The following is a 22250-nucleotide window of genomic DNA, read 5'->3' as shown; positions in this document are numbered from 1 at the left end:
GTGTTCTAAGGATCTGTAAGTGAACACTCTGTCCACTTTGTTCCAAAATTATCAAACCCAATAAGGAACACATCAAATACATCACAGACAACCCAGGAGTTGGAACACATCAATCAGCATGGTAGGACCTCAGCAGAGCACACCACGATTATAAGGTATTAAAAGGCAACTACGCCATTTCTCAGAACATGAAGCACAACTTGAACACAATCTTATTAAAATACACAACTCATGAGCTTCCCTATGGGAGGACAACCTTCCAAGACTACTACTGCGACCACAACTTACTTGTTCACACTGCATTAAGGAACAACATTAAAACAAAAATGATAAAAAGACACAAAGTGAACAGACCAAAACTTTATTGGCTACAATTATTAAAAAGAAAAATGAAAACAAAACAAACAACTAAAGGTAACTGTGATCCGTAAGGTGCTGACCGCAGATCTGCAGTGACAGCCATGTGCATGAACTACGTGTCTTTAAAAAGCTGCAGCATGTGTTGGCCATGGTTTATTGTCAGCAGAACTGGCAGTCTGACTTCACCTTAGTCATTTCCCTTTATTTACAGCAAAGGCAGACGTGTTCTTCCCGTTCACCTCTGCACTTTTGCTACAGAACCAGCAGAGTTGAAGTGAATTCTGAGGGCATTTGTAACATTTAAACTGTCTATGGTTGTTCTTCAAAGAAAACTGAACAAAAATAAAATAATGATTAAAATAATATACGCAAGTTAGTTTGAGGTGATCATTTTCCCTGCTAGTGGATAGCACACAGTCTCCATGCCAGACATACAACTTTTACAATCATTTTAACTATTCTTGGTCTTAAACATATCTTTAAAATGTCTCGTGTACAATATAAAATACAAAATTTATTGAGAAATAATTAAATTCCAGAAAAGTAATCAGCAGGTGGGAACTATGGGTTCTTGGAAGTCGTTAAATCAAGCACAGAGGAGACACACAAAACCTGAGTGCCCCTGCAGACACGACACCAGCTAAGGACGAGGATATAGGCTCAGCTCAGGTCCATGAAATAAAGGTGCAAGGCCTCGGTTTGCTAGCATAACTTTGTGCAGAAGGATTAGACGCCTTCAATTGAGCAGGGAATAGTTTTAAATTAACAGGCCCCTACAAGCAAACCAGGTGGTTGTGGGTTTTTGGCTATTCTCGGTGCTCTGCAGTCACTGTCTGGTGGCTGCTGGTGGGCGACTGCACACAGGAACTGAACAGCAGAACAAAGCAGCCTCAAATCCCTGCAAATTAGACAGCACGTCTGCATCTTTCTGAGGGCGGGCTACTGTCAAGAAAATAAAAACATCAATATTTTAAAGGATAATTATAGGAGTGCTAACTAGAGGTCATTCTAAATTTAATCATTTCACATAATACAAAAAAAAGAAATGTAACCAAAACATTTTAAAAGCATAATTAAGCGTTCAGTCAACAATTTTTTGCCATGCTTTTACCTTACAAATAGAAAAAGAAAATGCCACAGATGTAACAATATTTAAGTTGTGCAAGTGTGTGACAAGGCTGCAGGCATCACAGTATCTTCTCAAATTTGGAAATCAGAACTGCAGCAAGGTCCAACCATGTCCCTTCCTCTAGACTAAGCGTGAGTCCCTGGAAGAAGGTAGAGCATACCAAGCACTGTCCTTGCCTGTGCAGCATGGGCAGAACAGAGGACAGAGCCACCTAAGACGTAGTATGGCTAGGACTGTAAAGCCACAAAGGACATCCAAATGCTGTGGCATCCTGACGAGCTCCCATGCAGCAGCAGGAGGACCTTCTGTGGACCCCAGTGGACCTCACCGGTCTTTACAGGCACTGGCCATCTTCTCCACCTTCTGCTACACTGGCAGAGGAGAAACACTAAGTCATTAAGCAAGGTGAGAGCAACTTTTCTCTGAAATGCAAAGCCTTTCAACCAGGGAAACTGGGGGCAAACTCCACAACCCAGAAGCATTCCTGATCATCATGTGTCTAATTCATACTTTTTATTTTTTCAACTTGGTCTCTGGGTGAATCACAGAATGCTTCAAACTGTGAGTCATATTAATTATCAGGTACGTTCATCTAACAAGGAAAAAAAAAAAAGGAAAACAGCCCAAGTTTGCTGTTGATAAAACATTCTGAATAGTGGAGGAAGTCTGAGCCCTGAGAATGGATGATCTAATCATATCCAACTCTGAACTTTTTAATATTAACAAAAAAATACTCTGCTTATGGTCACAAAATATATTGAGGCATTTTTCTACCACCAGGAATCGGAACTGTGAAACAATCTGATTTTGGTGCCAGGATAAAAGAGCATTCCATGACACAGGGATAAATGCATGAGTCACAATGCAAAGAATCAGGTAGTTTATAAATTACCAAGAGACTATGATAGGACAACAAACTCCACCTCCCCAAGCCCCACCCCCTTACTATCTAACTGTCAAAGTTATAGCTACAACATTCAAAAGATCACCTGGTTTGAACTTGCTATATGATGTCTTGCATTAAGATTTGTGTATATGCATGGGGAGTGGGGGTGTTTTAAATCAAATCAACAACTACAATCTCAATCAGAATTAAATATTTAAAACAAGTCACCCAAATTAATTTCCTCAAAAACTCACTCAATAATTTAAATCCCAATTTAAGTTTAAGACTGGTGTCAACAAATGATCCTGGAGAAACTCACTATCCCCTTGAGGTTCCTTAGAAAGTGGGTCCAACAGCTTCTGTGTGTTCACACACACACACACACATACACACAGGTATCTTGTGGGTGGATGATGCACAGCAAAACCAATAGTAATTTAAACCTAAGTGCAGCATTACATGAAGCATCAGCCTCAGAAGGATGTGTGGAAGTAAGAGCCACCCTGGCTCAGCCTGCTGAAACTTCAAGCATAATAGGGCAAATTGCAGCAAATCTCTACCGTGTGTCGGTGGGAGGGTATGACCAACCCATAGAGCATTTTAAAAATGGAAATCAAGAGGTATTATAGTCACAGTGCAAAAATTAAAGTTCAAGCATGATAAACATAGCACCAACTGGGAAAATGCACGCACAAGGAGGGTAACTGAGGTGTGAGTGAGGAGCGCCTACAGTCTGATGAAGCTCCAGGAAAGCCTAAAAAGCTTTAGTTTCTTTTATTCTGAGATGGAACTAATGACCTAGTTTATCGAAACTAGTGACTTCCACCCCAGGTGTGTCAGTCCTGGCAGTCCACCTCAATGCTGACCCCAAGCATAAATGGCGCAGCTTTGGTGATGCTGGCAACACTGCAGGCACAGTCAGAACATGGACAGGAGCAGGAGGAGATGTCCTGCTCTGCCACTCTAAATGAGCCTCAGCTCCATTACAAACCTGCAGCATCTCTAGGTATACTGCGTCTCAGGGTCCTTTTGTTAAAGCAACAATCAACTGAGCAAGAATTTCCACCACTAGGACTACCTGACAGGAAGGTCTGAGGAAAACTGGGCACCTAGTCACATGTCCCGTCTATAATGCTGTTTTAAACTCCAAACTACTCACCCTGCTTTGAGAATGTCTTTAGTGTATATACATGTGTGACAGAAATCCTGCCTGCAATCATTCTATTGCAAGTACCCTAGTGAACTGTGTCACCCCATCTCATCTAATGCATAATAAGATAAAGGAAAAGCAAAACAATCTGTTCCCAAGAGACCAAAAAGTAAGAAAACTATCAAGTCTCTACTTTTAAGGCAAGAACCCTCTCTCTATGCAGCACTATGTGGCTTCAGAAAACCTGGGCTTGACTCAAACAGCCAACACTGACTCAAAATCTGTCCCTTACTATTAAGTGCAACAGAGCCCGGGAGTCTGCTCTGCACCCAACAACACTGGTGATTCTGTCACAGCTATTCTGTCCTGCTGGGCTCGACAACTGCTGCAGGATAGGCACTAGTACTGAGGGACTGCAAGGCCAGGACTCTACCCAGTTCTAGGGACTTCTAGAGGGTTAAGCTCCATGGCCTCTTAACACCAAGCAAAGTCAACAGAAATTAAATGCAAAAACCAAAACAACAAAAAACCCGTCAAAATGATTTCAAAAACTTGCTAAATGCCGGCATTAAAGCACTCTTGTGATTTAAACAGAGCAGAAGTGGGGAAAGAAGACAAGATTGTGTTTGCGCAAAAAAACTAAAACTACAATTAGTTCCAAAAAGTTTATACACATATTAAATGTTTTATTCTGTTATCTATCTTGTTATCAAACTTTAAATTCTGCCTTCAATACTCTGCTCCACGTCAACTCTGAATCATCCTTTGATGTGTTTCTGTGATTTTGGTTCACCGTCTTGCTGTCAGCACATCTGGAGGCTTCAGCTGTTAGGAACCTGAGGCTGGTTAGCTTTGAGGCTGCGGAGGGCTCTTCTTGCTGCAGCGGACTTTGCGATCCTATAACTCCGGCCGACACCTTTAAATTTCCCCTTTCCCACCACTTCCACGGTGACTCTGACCTTCCCATCATAAGTTCTCTCAGCTGGGCTGCAAAAACCAGACAGTTTGAATTAGAAGTCAGAGGTATTTGTTATTATCGTCAGTCAGCACCTCTGGCCCTCTAGGGCTGAGCGTCCCTCCTATAAACCGACTGTGTATCAGGCTTACTGCACAATCAACACAGGCTCTTTCCTCCTTCATTTAGCTTTGCTTTAGAAAAACAATAAGGAAAAGCGTGGTCAATCAGACAAAAACTGGAAACTGGGTCATAGAACGTCTGTGCAGACGTTCTCAGAGTCAGTAGTTATGGTTTCTTAAGAACTCTCGTTTTTAGTTATATTAGTTTCTCAGGCACATTTCCTACTTACCTAAACTTGGCGGTTTCTGGTTCCATCTCAAGCAATTCTCTCACTGGAGAACGGGGCACGTTTGCAGAAAACTTTTCTATAAGCAAAATGAAAGATTTTGTGACCAAAGACCCTATAAGCATTTTAAACAACGTCCCCACATACTCCAAGGGAAAAGAGCCAGCACTGTACCTATAAGTGGCCGCATCATCGGGTAGTACACCTGCCAGACAACCTCCAGAGACATCCCACTGTCCATATAAATGGCACCAGCAAGAGACTCAAAAATGTCCCCCATGGCCTTGGGGACTTCGATATCTTCTTCTTTCTCCTCATCCTCCTCGGATCTCCTAAGCTATTGAAGAGAAGAAACTTGTCAGAAAAAAAGGCTCCCTGGTTTTTCTCGGCTGACTTTTGATATTTAACAAGAGTAGCCAGGACCTATGGCATGCCTACTTCACGGCAGTGGAAAACCCCAAACCACCTCATAAAAAAAAAAAAAGAAAGAAAGAAAGAAAGAAGGGAGGGAGGGAGGGAGGGAGGGAGGGAGGGAGGGAGGGAGGGAGGGAGGGAAGGAAAGGAAAGGAAAGGGTCAGGTAACTGATGCCCAGCAAAGGAAAAAACACTTCTAAATTAAAACAGAATTTAAGTTTAACACAGAACTAGAAGTTAACTGTTTTAAAATCATCTGTAACCAAACAACTGCCTTTATTAGAATACCCTTCTCTGAGTGTCCAGCAAGAGCAACAGTGCAGGGAGGAGGGTAGAGACTGCCGCTTTTGGGGCAGAGAAATCCTTTCTGAAGCCCTTTCCCTTCAGGTTCCCTGTCACAAAAACATGAACATACTCTCACTATGGTAGCAGAGCTGACACAGTGTATACTTGGATCAGTGGACTAAAACCTTCCCTATGTAAAGGCCACAATGTAACTAACTGCATCTACAAGCCCATGAATCATACTCATACTCACTAAACGTCTTAACTAAACACTACTTGACTGGCCCATCAGAAAGATCATTTAAAGAAAGCAGCCATCTCAAGCTGAGTGTACCTCAAGTCATGATGCCAGTTGGTACTCAGAGCTGCACAGCACATCAAGTGAAAGGTAAGATTCAGTGTGCAGCACGCCAGCATCTCTATGTATATTAAAGTCTGGACACATTAGCAATGGCATATCGCCAAATGGTAATGCTGACTATATGAGGACCACATAACCATACAATTTCAATTTTATTTTTCTTTTGTTTACTTGTATTTTCTAAGAATAAGAGCAAAGCACAAATTATTGTGGAAGAAAAAAAAAAGGGAAAAATTTAATTTGTACACAAACTATTTAATATATTCAAATATTGGCTTCTCTAAGATGCCCATTACTCATGGCTCTGGGATATAAAGAAAATTTCAGACTAGGAGGTTTAATTCTATCTCTTTATAGCTAAGGAAGCTAAGGCCCAGAAAGATAGAGACTTCCTTAAGAAAAAACAACTCAGTGAGGAAAGCCAGATGCTATGTGTGGCAAGCGTTGCTACTTCTATACATGTTGATACAGACAAAGGACAGTAAAAGAATTAAGAAAAACTAACAGAGCCAATACGCCTCACTGGCATCAAAAGAGAATCTAAATTTTAGTAAAGTCCTTAAACTTAAAGCTTAAGTAACTGTAAAGAATTTAACTAGAAATGTACATGGATGGTTCCTCTCATCACCTCACTACTGGCTGAGTTCTGGAAGGAACTGCAAACAGAGGCAAAGTGGGGAGCATAAGCCCTGCCCTGGCTGCAAGGTTTTCAGCCCTAGACTATGTTCCCACAGAAAGCTCAGAAACTCTACTCTCCAACGCTTTGGGACAATTGCAAAAGATGTAGTAAAACTTAAAGTCAAAACAGTAAGATGAGAATAAAGCCCTGGACTAGAATGAAGTTCCTTGGCTACTGGGTACAGAAGGGAACGAGCAGCTCAGCAGTGTCCTTGCCTACAGAGCCAGAGCAGTGCAGCATGCACACATTTGAGCAAGGCAGCACAGATATCCCAGCGCCCAAAGCTTACAATCAAGAGGTGCCATTTTAAACAATGTGAAGCGCACATTTGTGAGGCTTACCTGAGAAAAGACAGAAACAGATCATCCTGTGATGTCAGAAGCTAAGGCCACTTTGGGGCATGGGAGGGGGTGCACTTCTACAATTTCTATGCCTGTCACAGGAGCCTCACTCAAGTGTAACTGAGACCCAGGCTCCTTGCCTGAATGACCACTTGGTCCATGGAGTGGGCAGCCAAGTCTCAAAGGCCTACCTGAGCGAGGCAAGTCATTCTCAGTTCTGCTTGAGATCACGCAGTGTCTGGGCACCCTGGCCCTGGCCTGTAACTATCCCTCTGGACAGCCATGAATCAGAGCTCAAACTGCCCAAACTCAAAGTTGGATGCTTCCCTCAGCACTGAGGTCACAGTTTAAACAGCACTAACCTCAGAGTCCATCCCTTGCATCTCGTTCTTCTCAAGTTGAAACTGTACAAAGTCGTCAATGACATGGAAGAGCTCGGGAGAGACAGCTTTAAAGTACTTGTGGTAGTCATACTTCACAGCCAATGAAGCAAAGATGGTGTTGTTGACCAGGGCAGAGCGCAGGTCAGTCAGGACCCCTGGGGAATGCTGCCGTGGGTCTTCATAAAGGTGCTTGGTTATGAGGTAGTCCAAAATCGCATCTCCCAGGAATTCTAAGCGCTGGTAACAATCTGCGCAGAGATCCAAAGTGCAACGGTGAGCCTGCATGAGCACATGCACTTTCTGCATACTCTGTCTGCGTGGGAGCAGATGAAAAAGTTGCAGTCCCAGACTCTTTTTGAGACTTCTACCGAGAAACATTTTCATTTACCTTCCTCAATGAAATTATTGGACACATACTTGCTAATGCACCTGGAAGTCGAGTTTTAACGGCAACTGAAAGTGTATTTCTTATATATAAGTTGGGCCATATAATCCTCAAGTGCTCAAATAATATGCTTGTTTTAGAGAGGAAAAAGACACTTTGTAGACATAATAAGTCATAGCACCTTTTTCCTTGGGCACTCTATTAGCCAGACAGGCACTGGGCATCACTCCTGAGTCTCCAACATGGTGGCATCTCAGTAAAGCCACACATGGCATAATTCCTTCTGGGCATTGCATAGAGGCAGTGTGTCAACCACACTCTGCAATGTGTGCTAAGTGGTCTAATTTCTTGGCATTTCAGGGTTATATGGCACATGAAAGAACAGCAGGGAAACATGACTCTTCAACTCTAACTAGACATACTAAACCTGACACAAGGGACTCAGAAAGAAGAGTTCCGTACTGGAGCAAAACCCCTAAACAAAAAGGGTTGCTTGTCAAAATTAAAAAAGCTACCAGTGCTGACCAGCTCCCTGATTTCCTCAGAGCCATTAAAAGAATCCACTGAGCTGAGAAAACTGAGGCTGGGGCAGAGTGACCTGTCCCAGAGTACCTACTGGGTGAAGAGCCAAGCCGTGTTGGAATTCAGGCCTTAAAATTTCCATCAATGTATTTTCCTCTCCACACAGAAAAGTAGCTTTTAGAATTCCACTTTCAGGGTTTATATTTTTTTATAAATGGCCTTAACTACAGAATTTTTACTATCCAAACTATAAGCGTTTTATTTTGCTTTGATATATTTGATAATCTTATACAAAAGGCAAAAGAAAAACTTTATCTGGGTGCACAAGCTGAAGCAAACTGGTCCTGGGGACTTACTCTCTTAGGTATCATTAGCAGACTACTAAATAAAGGAGACAACCACAGCACAATGGGAAATAACGAGTTCTTCCTATAGAATAGTTCTATTTAATCTTCTCATCTTTAGACTTAAAAAGGCTAGAAGAGAGGAGCCTTTTTGTCGAGGAACAACAAAAAGATGTGGAAATAGTTCTTGACTATATAAATAAATCAAGAAGTTAAAGCAGCAATGAATAAGCCCAAGAAAGGTATTTAGGTAGGAAAGGATGAAAAACAGCAAAATCCCGGGCTTCAGTTTCTAAGCAGGCAGCATGTGAGACCCCACGTGTGAGAGGACGTAAGGGCCCCACTCCCACTGTCACAGTCACCAAGCTCCTACTCCCCACAGACGATGGGAAACATAAAAAGCTCTACTTTATGTGACTTCCTCCCCCGGCCATGCATACTAAGCGCTAAGACTGTGCATGCATATATCTTATTTGTGCACGGCAAGAACAATGCACTACACACAAAGTCTCCTTTTTGGGGCTCCTTACCAGTGATAGTGTTGTAGTGGTAGGAGGCATGTGTAAAAGCCTGCAGAAGGTAAGCCTTATTCTTGAATCTGTAGTTGATTTTCTTCTCAAAATTTTCAAATCCAGAAATCAGGTGGTTCAGGGTTTTCTCTGCATCTGGATGGTCAAACATACACCTTGGTGGAATCTTCAGGCAGCCGTACTCCAAGTCTTTCCCTGCAGAGGAGCGTGGGCCGGCTGCAGCGGCAGCACAGCTCCCTGAAAGGCTCTTTTGTTGGCTGCTCAAGTTCTCCTGAGCAGGGTACAGGGCCTTTTCCCGGCTGGTCCTTTTGATGACTGGGAGCACCTTCAGTCCCAGCGAACAGAGGAAAAGCTGAGCAGCCCTCTCGCCGCAGCTGGTTAAATAGCAGCCCAGCAGGGCTTCCACACAATCTGCTATGCTTTTGTCAGCAATGCACTGCTCCGTGTGCAAGTCGTAAGAAATGGACTGCTTCCCTGTGTCCACACCACAGTTTTCTTCTGATGGATTCCAGAAACCTACCACAAAGTCATCCTCTTCAACGGCTTTGCTAGGATCCAGATAGCACATTGCATCCCAAGAGCTGTAGTCAAAATCCTCAAGGTCTGAGGAAAACGGCATACTGCCTAAGGAGGACTTTTTGGGCATTTTCCATTCATAAGCAGAATCAGAGGTTGTAAAAGGAGAAAGAGAAATTTTCTTCACAAAGGCTCCTGACCCCATTAACATGCTGTCTATAAACTGGATGTGCTCCTGATCATACTCCAGGAAGTCGTCCTCATACTCAGCCTCCTCCTTGGGAGCCCTCCACGTCAGGTCCTCCTCCTCACAGTCCTCACCTAGTTTGCCATTAGCCAGCAAACAGTCTTTTGTCTGAAACGGGGAAGAGGAAAGGAGAGACAGAGCTGCTGTTTTTTTAAAAGGTTTTGAAACTCAATAAAAGCAAGGGTTATGGATAATTTCAAATGACAACCACAAATACTAAAAGGCAACTTTAAAAAATCATGGCCATTTGTTTTCAATTAACATAAAATAAGTTATTTAATCATATAAACAAAGTCAAACATGCTCTTTGGATGTTCATTTTCTAAGTTATAAAATGACCTTTATCCAGTATAAATCTGTAAGTGAAGAATTCTGAACATGGATAAAGTTAAAATTGTGTCCACCATGCAAAAATGTCAACTGAGTAGCCTAACTCTGCAAGGACAGAGCTCTTGTGTGCCAATAAGAGGCCTTCCACTTAGCTGACAGAGTCTGAAAATATGGTAGGTAGCCTGACTTTCAAACCAACAAAATTAAATTCCAGATGTAGAAAGAGTATTATCTTTTCAACTATGAGCATAATAAAAAAACAGACAAAATTATTTTTAAAAACCTTTACCATTAAAAACTGCAGGAGGGTTTTGTAACAGCTTTTTTCTCTACTTCCACTTCAAATCAAAAAACATTTGCTACAATATAAAATTAAACTGCTTTGCTTAAAAAAAATGAATGGGACCACTCAAAGAGGGGATAAATTTGTGAAATTATTTTTTACCCTCTATTCTGAGCTGTGGTACTAAAGCCAACAGATCATAGCAGACTGACAAAATAGAAAAAAATTTAGGCTAACATGAAACATAACAATCCCATTTCTGTCAAAAAAATTTTTGCTAATTCCAATTTCTTTGGCAAAAGCTTATTTGTGAATGACAACCTTAATAATGGGCTACAATTCAGCAGTGATGTAACCTTTTGGCAACGCTAAAAAGATACCCAATTTCTGCTGAACAATAAACACCAACTCACTCAGGCAAAGCCACCACCACTTTACTTGGGGGCAAACACGGAACAATAAGCTTCAACTTTGATTGGGACAATTTTCCAGAGTATTCTGACAAAACACTTTCAAACTATTTCCCAAATGTTTTTAAAAGAGGCGTGTATTTTATTTTAAACCAGACTCAAGATACAGAAACTCTGTATTTGCCTGAAAAAATAAAATGACAGTGAGTCTAGCGCTATAATCACATACAGTTCACTGCTTCAAAAAAAATACACCAAAAGTCCTTTTGAGAAATAATGAACAGCAAAAAAACTATCAACAGGACTGAAGAGATGGCTCAGAGATTAAGAACACTGGTAACTCTTCCAGAGGACCTGGGTTCAGTTCCCAGTGTCAACACAGCAGTTCATAACTATTTGTAACTCCAGCTCCAGGTGATCAACACTCTTCTGGCTTCCACAGGTGTCAGTGTCTACTAGATGCATACACATACAAGCAGGCAAAACACTCAGCAAGTGGCAAACCTCAGCAAACTACCTGTCAGAACCTTTCTACTTCTCCAAGACAAAATGAGAGGCTTTGACTATTTTTTGCTTCTGTTTTGTTTGTGACAGGGTTTCACTATGTAGCTTCATGTGGCTTGGAACTCACACTGTAGACCAGGCTGGGCTCAAACTCAAGAGATCCACCTGCCTCTGTATCCAAAGTGGGAAAAAAAGCACATACTACACAAGCTTTATTATTTGGATCGTAAGACAAAATGGGCCAAATTTAAATTATTCAGTTTGAGATTTTAGATTGCAAAGTTTCTCCGTAAACTGCTGTGTTTCTGTAACGTAGTGGACTGTCTTTTTGCCCCTGGAACCATGTACTCTTCATCCTCACAAAGAGAGATATACTTCAGATGAAAGCCTGAGCCATATTGTTAGTGTGCACCAAGTCCCAACATGCTGAGTCAGCAGAAAAGGCCAGTAACCAGAAGTTCATGTTGTAGCATGTAACTCAGGAAAGACCTGACGTGTCCCTGTCACCTGAAGAGTCAAATACATGGACAGAGAAGGCCTGTTGACTGTTTTGTTTTGTTTTTTCTTTCAGAAACTAAGTACTTTTTCTAAGGTTCAAAATCAATACATTTTTCTACTAAGGTACATGTGTATATACATAAATATGTATATAAGTGTATGTGTAGGTGTGTTTATTCTAAATTAGTAACAAATGTCATCCTCTGACCTAACTTGAATTAAAATATTCTCTTAATGCTTTTATAGCTGAGTTGCATTTCTGTGATAAGTCAAATCCTACTTGAGTTACAAATACACTCAGCAAACAGGCCTGCATCAGAACAGCCTCCCAGAACATGCCACTACAGATGCCACTACAGACTTATTGGAATAGAAATGCCCAAAACAAGACATGGAGATGCTGCTATTTAGAAACCTGTAAAAGAAATGGTGTTATCATTATCAGCCTGAAGTAAAAATGAAGTAACAGGAGTACATTTATCATCAATACAAAATAAATCTGGCAAGCAGAGCTGTCTGCACAGATGGTAACTTCAAAGAAGTATAAGACAGTTCTTTCCCAGCCACAAGCCCAGGGCACAGAGTCCTCCCAGCTGCCCCCTGGTGGCCTTTAGGACAAGACAAAGGAAGCTGCAGCTGCTAAAGAGACAAGTCTTAAGTCTCTGGCAAGACAAATTATTTACAGTACTTCAACCTTCCCAAATGGTGATATGGTGTCCAGTCTGCAAGAGTCAAGCTAGCCCCACACTGCACAAGTTATTCTGCGCTGAAGTGAACTCTTCCAGACACAGCCTGCAGGTCACAGGTCACTGTGAAGTCACTTCAACAAATACAGAGACACTGTAACATGAGAGTACAGGGAACCTGAGAGGGTTCTGATTTTATTTTTAAGTGGAAACATAACAAAATTTTATCCCTTTGGAAAAGGTAATAGAAATTACACTCCACTAAAATCAACACTATTTCTAAAGTCACAGTCAGTCTACCAACACATAAAATACCTACTACATTGCAAAGTGCAGCAGTAGAAAGGAAACAACAAAAACTTCTTCAGTCAACAGAAACAAAAAAGCTCCTTATTGAGTGCTTACCATTTCATCCTTTTCCCATTTATCTGCGTTACTTTTGTCTTGATTTACCACATAACCAGGAGGAAGCCAATTCACAGGAGGATCAAATATCGACACTACCATGCGGCTGGGCAGCCCCTTCTTCTTGCCAAGGCGATAAAGGTTACAGTTGCTGACCTTCGGCAAAAAAGAGTCACAAATGCTTACTCATAAATGGCCTTGGCGGGAAAACACGCATACCATTACATTTTATGCCTATGTTCTTTATAATGTACAACTGATCACCAAATAAAAGGACTACAGTGTTACTACCTATTTATAACAACAACTTGAAATTTTCAAGAATTGGATATCCTTTGGTGTCATCAAATAAATATTCGATACAAAATAGAGTCACAAAAATCTAATGTACAAATTCCCTTCCTTATAAACAAGTCAAAAAAAGTTCAATCTCAAAGTTTTTAAGCCCAGATTGATAATATGAAATTGAGAGAAGTTTCAAGTGGAATTGAGAGAAGATGTCAACACACTATAACTCAAGATGTCATGCTATTCTTAAAGAGCAAAGGGAAGGATATCACGTTATAACATGAGAACTGTCACTGTACAACTTTATATCTCTGGAATCTAAGCACCAACACAACTCCAAACCAAACATTCTCAAATACTGTTCTTTTGTTATGGGTAGCATTTCAAGACACTAGGAGTAAAAGGCACTAAAGAACATTTGTTGTACAGTACGTCAATAATAAGGCAACTTTATTATCCTTCGAGTACACTTGCTTTTTCTAATGGCTCTACCACAACCCTAATTTACTTAAAACATGACATTTTTGTCTAGTTTTCACTTGGAGACTAGGGTCTAATACCATCAATCTCATTTCCAGTCTCTAAAAACATATTGAAACACTCTAAGAGCCCTATCCATATAACCCAAGTACTACTTAGCCAGCATGTACCCACGATTAGCACTGGCTAGACAGTCTTGTAGAAAGCGGGCAAAGCAACAGAGAAGCAGTCCTTGAAATGCATACAGACTGGCACACAGCTCTACCAGGGAACACCACTGCCAAAGCACTTACCAGCTGTCTATAAAGGAGCCAACAGACATAAATGCTGGTTTTCTTTTCCATGCTATACAAGAGCATCCCAAGAGGAGGGCAATAAGGGCCCAGAGAGGGAAAACATTCCAAGTCAGAAGAAATGCTCAGTGGATGGAAAAGATGTAACTAAGGACCTGATGTGAGGCAAAATTCAAGACAGAAGCAGCAGGTGGCAATAAGGAAGATCACAGGAAGGGCCATCTTGAGCAAGGACACAGGCTGTGCAGTGAACATAAGGCTTGTCTCAAGAATGGCGAGCAAGAGCCTGGTCAGGTTCTGTCTGCAAGAGCATCCTGAATACACCTTAACACCACACAAAGGAAACAATAATTACTTCTGCAAGAAATTAGGTCAAAGAGCTCTGAACAGATGAATGGACAAAGTTTTGAAAGGTTAAAGTAGCTTCTTTCTTGCTTAATAGGGTCTAGTATTCTTACATCAAATGCCTTCATAACTGTGATCTTCTTCCTGTAAGCAGCCCTGAGAGCTTCAGGACTGAATTCTAGTTTCTAAGCATTCTTCCAGTCCCTATACCATAAGGTCTAATGCCTAAGTCTACCTGATGCCTCACTCTGTCTTCCTCACAACACCTGTCAATGCCACTAGCTACTATCTGCAAGCTGTCACAGTTGCTAGGGCAGTGCATTTGTGGTCTGTCTTAAGCTCACTAGGAAGGCAGCCAGTAGGTATGTGCCCCTTGTCTCAGAAATAGTCCTAAATATCTGGGACTAGTGAATAACCTCACACAAAGTAATGCCACAATCTGGACATCAGTTTCTTCATCTGCAAAATGGTGGCACATCTAACTGGAAGGGAACTGCAGAGATTAAGTGTTGCTTGTAAGATATCCAGATGTCTGGTGCTCAAAGCAAGCTGCCATAACTGTGACAGGCAAGGAGGTCCATTGCTATACCATTAGTTCGATCCCAGGTCTGCTCCCTACTGCAATGTGCTCTTGGACAAGTTAGCCTCTCCAGTCTCATTGTCTTCTCCTATCAAAAGGGGATATAAAAATATGCAGTTCTCAGCCAAGCGGTGGTTGTGCATACCTTTAATTCCAGCACTTGGGAGGCAGAGGCAGGCAGATCTCTGTGAGTTAAAGGCCAGCCTGGTCTTCAGAGCAAGTTCCAGGACAGACTACAAAACTACAGAGAGAAACCCTGTCTCAAAAAACAAAACAAAGCAAAACAAAAGCAAACAAACAAAACCATGCACCTCTCTAGGCTATAAGAAAACCTAAACTAATTAGAGAAATTAGCATTTCCCTCTCTACCCTTATGTTTACTCTTAGGAGTCTGGTAGCATAAGCAGTTTGTTGGACTCAAATGATTATCTCTGAAATTACCACTCACCACAATCCCGTTCTTTCAGCCATTTCTGTTCTGTTCTGCTTTAGGCTTGGCTGTGCTGTTCAGCCCACCCTACAGCCTGTACCACATTAATCTCTTTCACGATCCCTCTGCTAATAGTATTGTCTCCTTGTTCAAACTTCCTCAAGTACCCACAACAAGCACACCATGCACAAGCTCCTGACATAAAGTTGGGCTTCTTCTCACATCCAACCTCAGCTACTTTCCTAGTCCTCACTGTTACTGCCTTCCTTTCTCTACTAGGTGCTACCACTCTGCAGATGCAGCTTTGTTTTATACTATAATGTTTCCCACAAACATCTCTGATTCACAAGTGACATTCCATCCTACTTAATGTTAGGTCATTAACAGCTTTGTAAATTGTCAGAGTTCTGCTTTATATTTTATGACCATTGATATATTTTAGCTTAATTACTATTTTTTACACTAAGCTTATGAACTAAGGCTGAAAAATCTATCTCAATGGGTAAAGTGCAAGCATGAACACCTGAGTTAAATCCCTGGCACCAAAATACAAGTCAAGCACAGTGGTGCTATCTTACCCCAGTGTGGGTGGGGGAACCACACAAGGCGGGCAGAACCCAAGGGCTTGTTGGCTAGTTTAGCTGAATCAGTGAGCTCCAAGCTCTGTGAGAGACCCTGCCTCAAAAACTAAGGTGCTCACCTATTGACACCCGAGATAGACCAGCAGCCTGAACAGATACACACATAGGTGAGCAACTTGTATGCCTATTCACACATGTACACACAGGAAAATAAAAAGAACTTACTCTTTCTCAAGATTGTGGAAAAACTGCTCAAGACTAGGGGGTCCCCCTGTCTATACTGGCTAAAGCCTAATGTTCTTCCCTTGCCTGGCTACCTGAAATCTGGAAGAAATGCAACTCCTGGAATGACTTTATATTACTCACATGCACATACCTGTTTACTAAAGCTCTCCTAACAAAAGGCTTCAGTTGAAGCTGAAGCACAACCCCCTGAACAGTAACTCTGCCTATTTCTACCCCGACCCCCAGGATCTAAGAGTCCTACCCATTTGTACAGAGGTTTATTTAAACTGAACTTCTATCAGCTGAGAAGGTTATCAGCCAACCCCACAGCCTGGGTGTATACAGCCATCGTGCCACTTACCAGGCAATGCCCCATGGGCGAGGTTGGCCCTAATATACTAGCGCAAGCAGCAGCTGTACTGACTCACGGAGAATCTCCATGGGTAACTTGCCCCATTTTCAGGCACACTGAAGAAGCAACAGCTCAAAGAACAGTCCCTTACCTTTTTGCTTCTCATATATGAAAGGCGGCCCTCATGAGCATCAGGGTAAGTGCAAAAAAGATACGTGGTGATAGCATGCTTTAAAAAGGAGTCGCCAAGCATCTCAAGCCGCTCCAGGTTAAACCCATCGCTAGCATTTGACAGTGTCAAAGCCTGAAGAATCAGTCCAGGATTGGGACCAAGAGTCCTTGAGGAGTACCCAACAGAAGGGCTCTGCTCAGAGTCCATCCTGTCCTTGAATGCTTTAACAGCATTCATCATGGCAGGCATCATGGACACCGCGGGGCTTCCATCTGAGGTAGATGTGTTAGCGTTTCCATCAAGGTATTTATTACTCAGTAGAGTACATTCATTGCTGGGCTTGGGCTGGTTCTCATAATTGTATAAATTCTGAATGGAATATGAGGTAGTTGGTTGTACAGGTATTTCCTGCTTGAAGTAATTCAGCTGATTTCCTTGGCAAAAGTCTCTATTAACTAAATCATAACTGCCATTGGCAAGATTTTTGTTGTAAGTAAGACCATTAATTGCTGTAAGATCCGTTGAAACTTCAATCTGGCGCTTCCCAGGTGACTCAGCAGGTAGTCTTCTGCAGTTCACAGACATTTGGTCATGGTTTTCTAAGGAGGTTCTAGTAGCACCTTGATGTGCAGCATTTTCAGGGACTATAATTGTGCTGTGCTTACAGTAATTATCATTTTCAGCCAACGAGGAGTTACAGGTTGAGATGAAAGACTTGCTATCAATAGATTTTTTCCACCCGAAGTCTAAGTTAGGGTATCTGTAAAGACATTTTTATAACTTTCTATTGATTCTTCAAAAGGGTAAGCTCAGAACAGCAGCATTTTGGATTAAAAACAAACAAAGCAACTCTTAAAGTCCTCCTACTTAAGAAGAATAACACATTTTCAAGCTTAAATGAACATAACTAGGGATTATACACATATTCAACAATAATGTAGAACAGTTTGCTCTTTGACCTCTGTTTATGAACCCACAGTAGGGGGATTGAGAGGATCCAAGATGGAGGTTCCTGCAGAACCTGGAACCACAGACTTTGTGAGTAGAACCTCAAGCTTTCTGCTTAACCAAGTGAGCAGCTTCAAGCAACTTACAAATTCTGTCTGGGACTCAACTTTTGCACTTGGAAATGTGGCCACTACATCCTACTCGGGACAGGCCACAGAATACAATGAGTTAATAACGGTTATGCTGTTTAAACTAGTGTTTCATACTGAACCAATTACTCAATTATTATAATGTGACTGTTATGTTTAAGTTCTTTCAATCCCAAAATTAATTTGAGTGATTAAGTCAAAAATTTCTTTGGTATACAGAACTTTACTAATGGGGAAGAAATGATAAAGATAAGAACAAATGAAGGCTGCTGCTTTCTTATATATAACTCATTTTTTAGAAGACTACTTTCACCCTCATTTCAACATCACCATGAAGGAAGAAATGTTTGCTGTCTCATGAGCTTGCCTCTCTCTACCTTGACAAGAACAAAAGGTTCAGTAACCCAGAGGACAAACAACATAGTTAATTTTCATGTTTTAAGTGTCCACATTTACTTTTCATCTGATGATGAAAAAGATGAAAAAGAAAAATACAATTTTAACTTAATTTTATTTTGTTGCAAATTAAATTTCTGGCCAGTAACACAGACATACCTAAAATCTGCAGGAAGTGATCTTACTCCCACACCAGCATCGCTGGCTGTCTGAGCTCTTAGCTCCTCTGCAGTCAAAAGGCAGTGAAGGCGATAAAGAATGCTGGGGAGACAAACTGCTTTTCTCCACAGTGATGCTGGAATTGGATGTATAGCACAGAGTTCTGGAACCAGTATCTTAAGAGTTAAAAAAAAACACAGGCTGATAAATATAAAGCACACACAAATAATAAAAGATCAATTTCACTAAGGGATAATGATGAGAATCATAAATGTTATTAATATCGAACTTTTAAAAATAATCCTTTAACACTAAATTGGATCTATGAGGGTGACTCCATGATGCATCAATGGACCACAGTTAACAGCAAAACTCAATCCTTACCAACAGAGATGTTCAAAATAAATTCAGTACCCATGATGACTGCCCAGAAATTCACAAATCATTGTTATCTTGGTAATATATTATTGAGATGTTAAAAAAATTAGGTCATGTTTGAGCACATTGTATTTGTGTGTGTGTGTGTGTGTGTGTGTGTGTGTGTGTATACATATGTTTGCAACAACAACAAATGAAAAAAGTGGACATGAATTTGAAAGAGTAAGGAGGGGCATATGGGAATGTTTGAAGGGAGAAAAGAAGTGGTAAATGATGCAATTATAATTACAAAAAATAAAAGAACCATTTTAGAGAACATTAGGTTGTGCTAGTAGCAACTCATTTACCTGTTTGTTCTGCAGACTTTCCCATTTGGCTTTCCTCTTTTCAGCACTGCTTAGAGGAAGTGCTTTCCCCTTCTGATTCAAATGCCGAGGTGTCAAAAGGTTAAGTCTATAAAAATTTCAGAGCAATTTTATCAAATAAGTAAACAGTACACCCTCACAGTGGCTGGACTCCAGCTTTGGTATGCCTACAAGCTGCCTAAGGAGTTCAGTCAGCACAGTCCTCTACTACCCGGGCAAGTCTTTGTGCAAAGGATCTCTTGATTTCAAAGTCCATGGGTAGGCAGAGGCACCCTGACCCCTAGAAAACAACCCCATACACAACCTAATGTCATTTCTGTAGTTCTTACCTGGAAGATGTGTGGTCGACATCCAGCAGTGGCTGGTTGAGATTGGTCAGGTCAAGGTTATACTTTGTTTTATAATATTCTGCAAAAGTTTCATATTCAGGGGAAGGAAATTTACTGAGTGGGGTAAGATCAGTGTACACATCAGCTACGTAAAATCGATGAGGCTGATCAAAATTGCGGTATCTAAAAATGAAGAAAATCAAGTTGTCTTTTTGTGTAAATCAACTATCATCAAAGCACAAATGGATTAATGTGGAAACATACATCACCATTAAGAATTCAAATGGCTTCCTCTTTCTTAAAAAAAAAAAAAAAAGGTGAACATCACTAAGTCCACTTCATTTAGTTGTGGGTTTGGGGAATAGGGAGGAGAACCATATTTTATCCCATTTCTATTGGAAAGATAACTTACATTTGAAATAAAACTTCGGTCAGTACAGGTTAAATATATATATATATATGTATATATATATAAAAATAAATAAAAAATTAAAAAAAGAATTCAAATGGCTAAATATAAATAATATAAATAACAGTAGTGAAAATTAAAATACTAAAAACATATTTCAAGAGGTTGAGAATAAAAAATTTTATTACTAGTAAGTAAATAAAACAGGTTCTTCACTTTCCCTACTTGTTCTTCTAAATTTCTTTCCTTTGACAATATGAAAAGCTAATGGCTCCTTCAAGTATGTTTCAATAATCAAAAGAGAAAGTTTAGCAATACCCTACAGAATAAATCCTTTGTAAACACAAGGCATCCAATACACAAGATGTATTACATTACCCATGATAGTGATAGTCCAGTGAAATCTTTAAAATGTGACTTCCAGATTGGGGGGGAATAAAGTGAAGACAGAGGTCATGAATATTCATGAATGTTAAGTCAGAGTCACTCAACCAGCACTCCAATTCTTTGTGAAGTATCTGGATTTAATTTATTGCCTTAAGACTTCCATTCCCTATAATTTTGCAAAGTAAGAATGAGTGCTCTTCCCACCCTCCAGAGGCTTACTAACAATAATCCTCTTGGAAAGCCTGAGGTGCAAGCATTGTTCCCAATGAACTTCTCTCATAAGACTTTGGAATTAAAGGGGTAAAGATTATCTTTAAAGGCTATCAATATTATTTACATGAGAAACAATACTTTTCACAAAGTATATCCTTTCACATGCAAAGTTTAAGTCTTTGCTTAAATGAAGTGAACAAGAGAGATGCCTTTATCTCTATGCTGATGTCACTGCTCACACCCACAGCCACATGAACAAGCACACCCTTCTGTAGCAAGTACTGCTATTTTCCTTTCGAAACACCTACCTTGGAATGATAACTGCATCTTGGTAATCTTCTAACTTAAAAACAAACGGTGTTTCTTTTGAGTACTTGGTGCTGGGAATGCCTATACGAGCTTCAGACTTCTCAATATCCTCCATGAATGTAAAGTCAATGTCCAGAGTGCTAGAGCCATTAACTTAAAAGAAGAAAAAGACTCTTTAGCGTGGTAAATGTAACACAGATGAGAGTCCTATGTAAGGTAAACTACCATGAGTCTCAAGCTGTCCATGTAAATAATATCCACAGGATACACAATAAGTCAGTTACCAGCAAAACTCTCACCATCCAGCTACAATAAACCAACACAGAAAAGCAGGTTCCTTCTTACCAACATTAAGAGGTAGAACACAGTATGCTGACTCAGCGCCTGTAGGTTTAAACTCTAGGGCGGGTTTTTCCAGGCGAAGAATATGTGAGAATATATACTGGTGGAGTCTTGTAATCAGCTCAAGCATTTGTTGAGACAATGTGAAACCAGACTTCTTCAGCTCAATGGATATGGTGACCTCTCCAGAGCGTGTATACACAGGAAAGTGAGGAATCTTAGCAAAAAGAAAAGCAAAGCATCCTTTAGTCAAGAGGTTTACTGCATTAGTTTACTCAAACTCTGAGTCCTAAGTGGCACTTTCAACAACATGGTGAAGGGTCTACCTGAGGTATGGGTTTGGCGGTCAGGATTCCAAAGCATCTTGTGGTGTCCTCTGGGGGGTAGAGCTTCCGTCGCCTGAAGTTGAGTTCATCAGGGAGGGGGGTAGTTAAGACCATCCCTATCACATACAGGTAACAAGGCTGATCAGGTTTGGGGTAACTCTCCCTCAAGCACTCTGGAATCTAGAATTGGAAAGAATTAAGCATCAAGTTCAAGTACAAATAGCCTTTGTTCTACATGTTGGCAAGAAATTTATTTCTGGCTTAGGATTTTAAAAAAGCTCAGAAGGTACTCTGATCTGAGATTCCCCTCTGTATGCTAAGAATATGTTTTATTACCATTGGTTAATAAAATAATAATTGGTTAATTTGGTTAAGACCAAAGAAGCTGCTTTGGTCTATTATGGAAGGGCAGAATATAATTAGGCAGAGATAGAGGGAGAATCTTTCAGTAGGCTAAGTCAGGCAGACACAATGTAGCTGCCAAAGGAGGAAGATGCCAGAACCTTATAGGAAAGCCACAGCCTTGTGGCAATATACAGATTAAAAATGGGTTAATTTAAGATATGAGTTAGTTAATAAGAAGCCTGAACTAATAGGCCAAAGAGTATGTAATTAATATTAAGCCTCAGAATATTTCCTAAGTGGCTTCGGGACCAGGTGAACAGAGAAAACCTGGTCAAGGGTGACCAGTGGGCTGGAGAATATTTGTAGCTACGGTACTCAGTGGTAAGATTTCTGGGAGGTCAATATATGTCAGGTCTGAGCTTCACATTGGCCTAAGCTTACCTATGTTATAATATACTGCTCATTACACTTTTAGCCTTTAAAAAATTTAGATCATT

At 40.7% G+C, this 22250-nt stretch overlaps 1 protein-coding gene across 4 annotated transcripts in view; it reads right to left on the bottom strand.

Moving 5' to 3' along the window:
- Window positions 1-345: 345 nt before the first annotated feature.
- The window catches only part of Dicer1 (dicer 1, ribonuclease III), a 71182-nt gene continuing 49277 nt past the window's right edge, over window positions 346-22250 (bottom strand). For 3 of the 4 annotated variants that reach the window (XM_085697883.2, XM_085697885.2, XM_085697884.2), the window contains 13 exons: window positions 21409-21588; window positions 21086-21299; window positions 20740-20893; window positions 19423-19605; window positions 19076-19181; window positions 18351-18526; window positions 16678-17458; window positions 12953-13108; window positions 9074-9944; window positions 7272-7540; window positions 5004-5166; window positions 4833-4908; window positions 346-4512 (listed from right to left, as the gene is read on the bottom strand). In XM_085697883.2, the coding sequence (XP_085554009.2) occupies window positions 4347-4512; window positions 4833-4908; window positions 5004-5166; window positions 7272-7540; window positions 9074-9944; window positions 12953-13108; window positions 16678-17458; window positions 18351-18526; window positions 19076-19181; window positions 19423-19605; window positions 20740-20893; window positions 21086-21299; window positions 21409-21588 (3495 nt within the window). In that variant the 3' untranslated portion in view covers window positions 346-4346. Of the gene's footprint in view, window positions 4513-4832; window positions 4909-5003; window positions 5167-7271; window positions 7606-9073; window positions 9945-12952; window positions 13109-16677; window positions 17459-18350; window positions 18527-19075; window positions 19182-19422; window positions 19606-20739; window positions 20894-21085; window positions 21300-21408; window positions 21589-22250 lie in introns of those variants that run through there. The other variant, XM_085697886.2, reaches the window with a different exon arrangement.

This window comes from Myodes glareolus, chromosome 11, assembly GCF_982192425.1.
Source record: "Myodes glareolus chromosome 11, mMyoGla1.1, whole genome shotgun sequence".
NCBI lineage: Eukaryota > Metazoa > Chordata > Mammalia > Rodentia > Cricetidae > Myodes > Myodes glareolus.
This window is presented reverse-complemented; position numbering and strand designations above follow the sequence as displayed.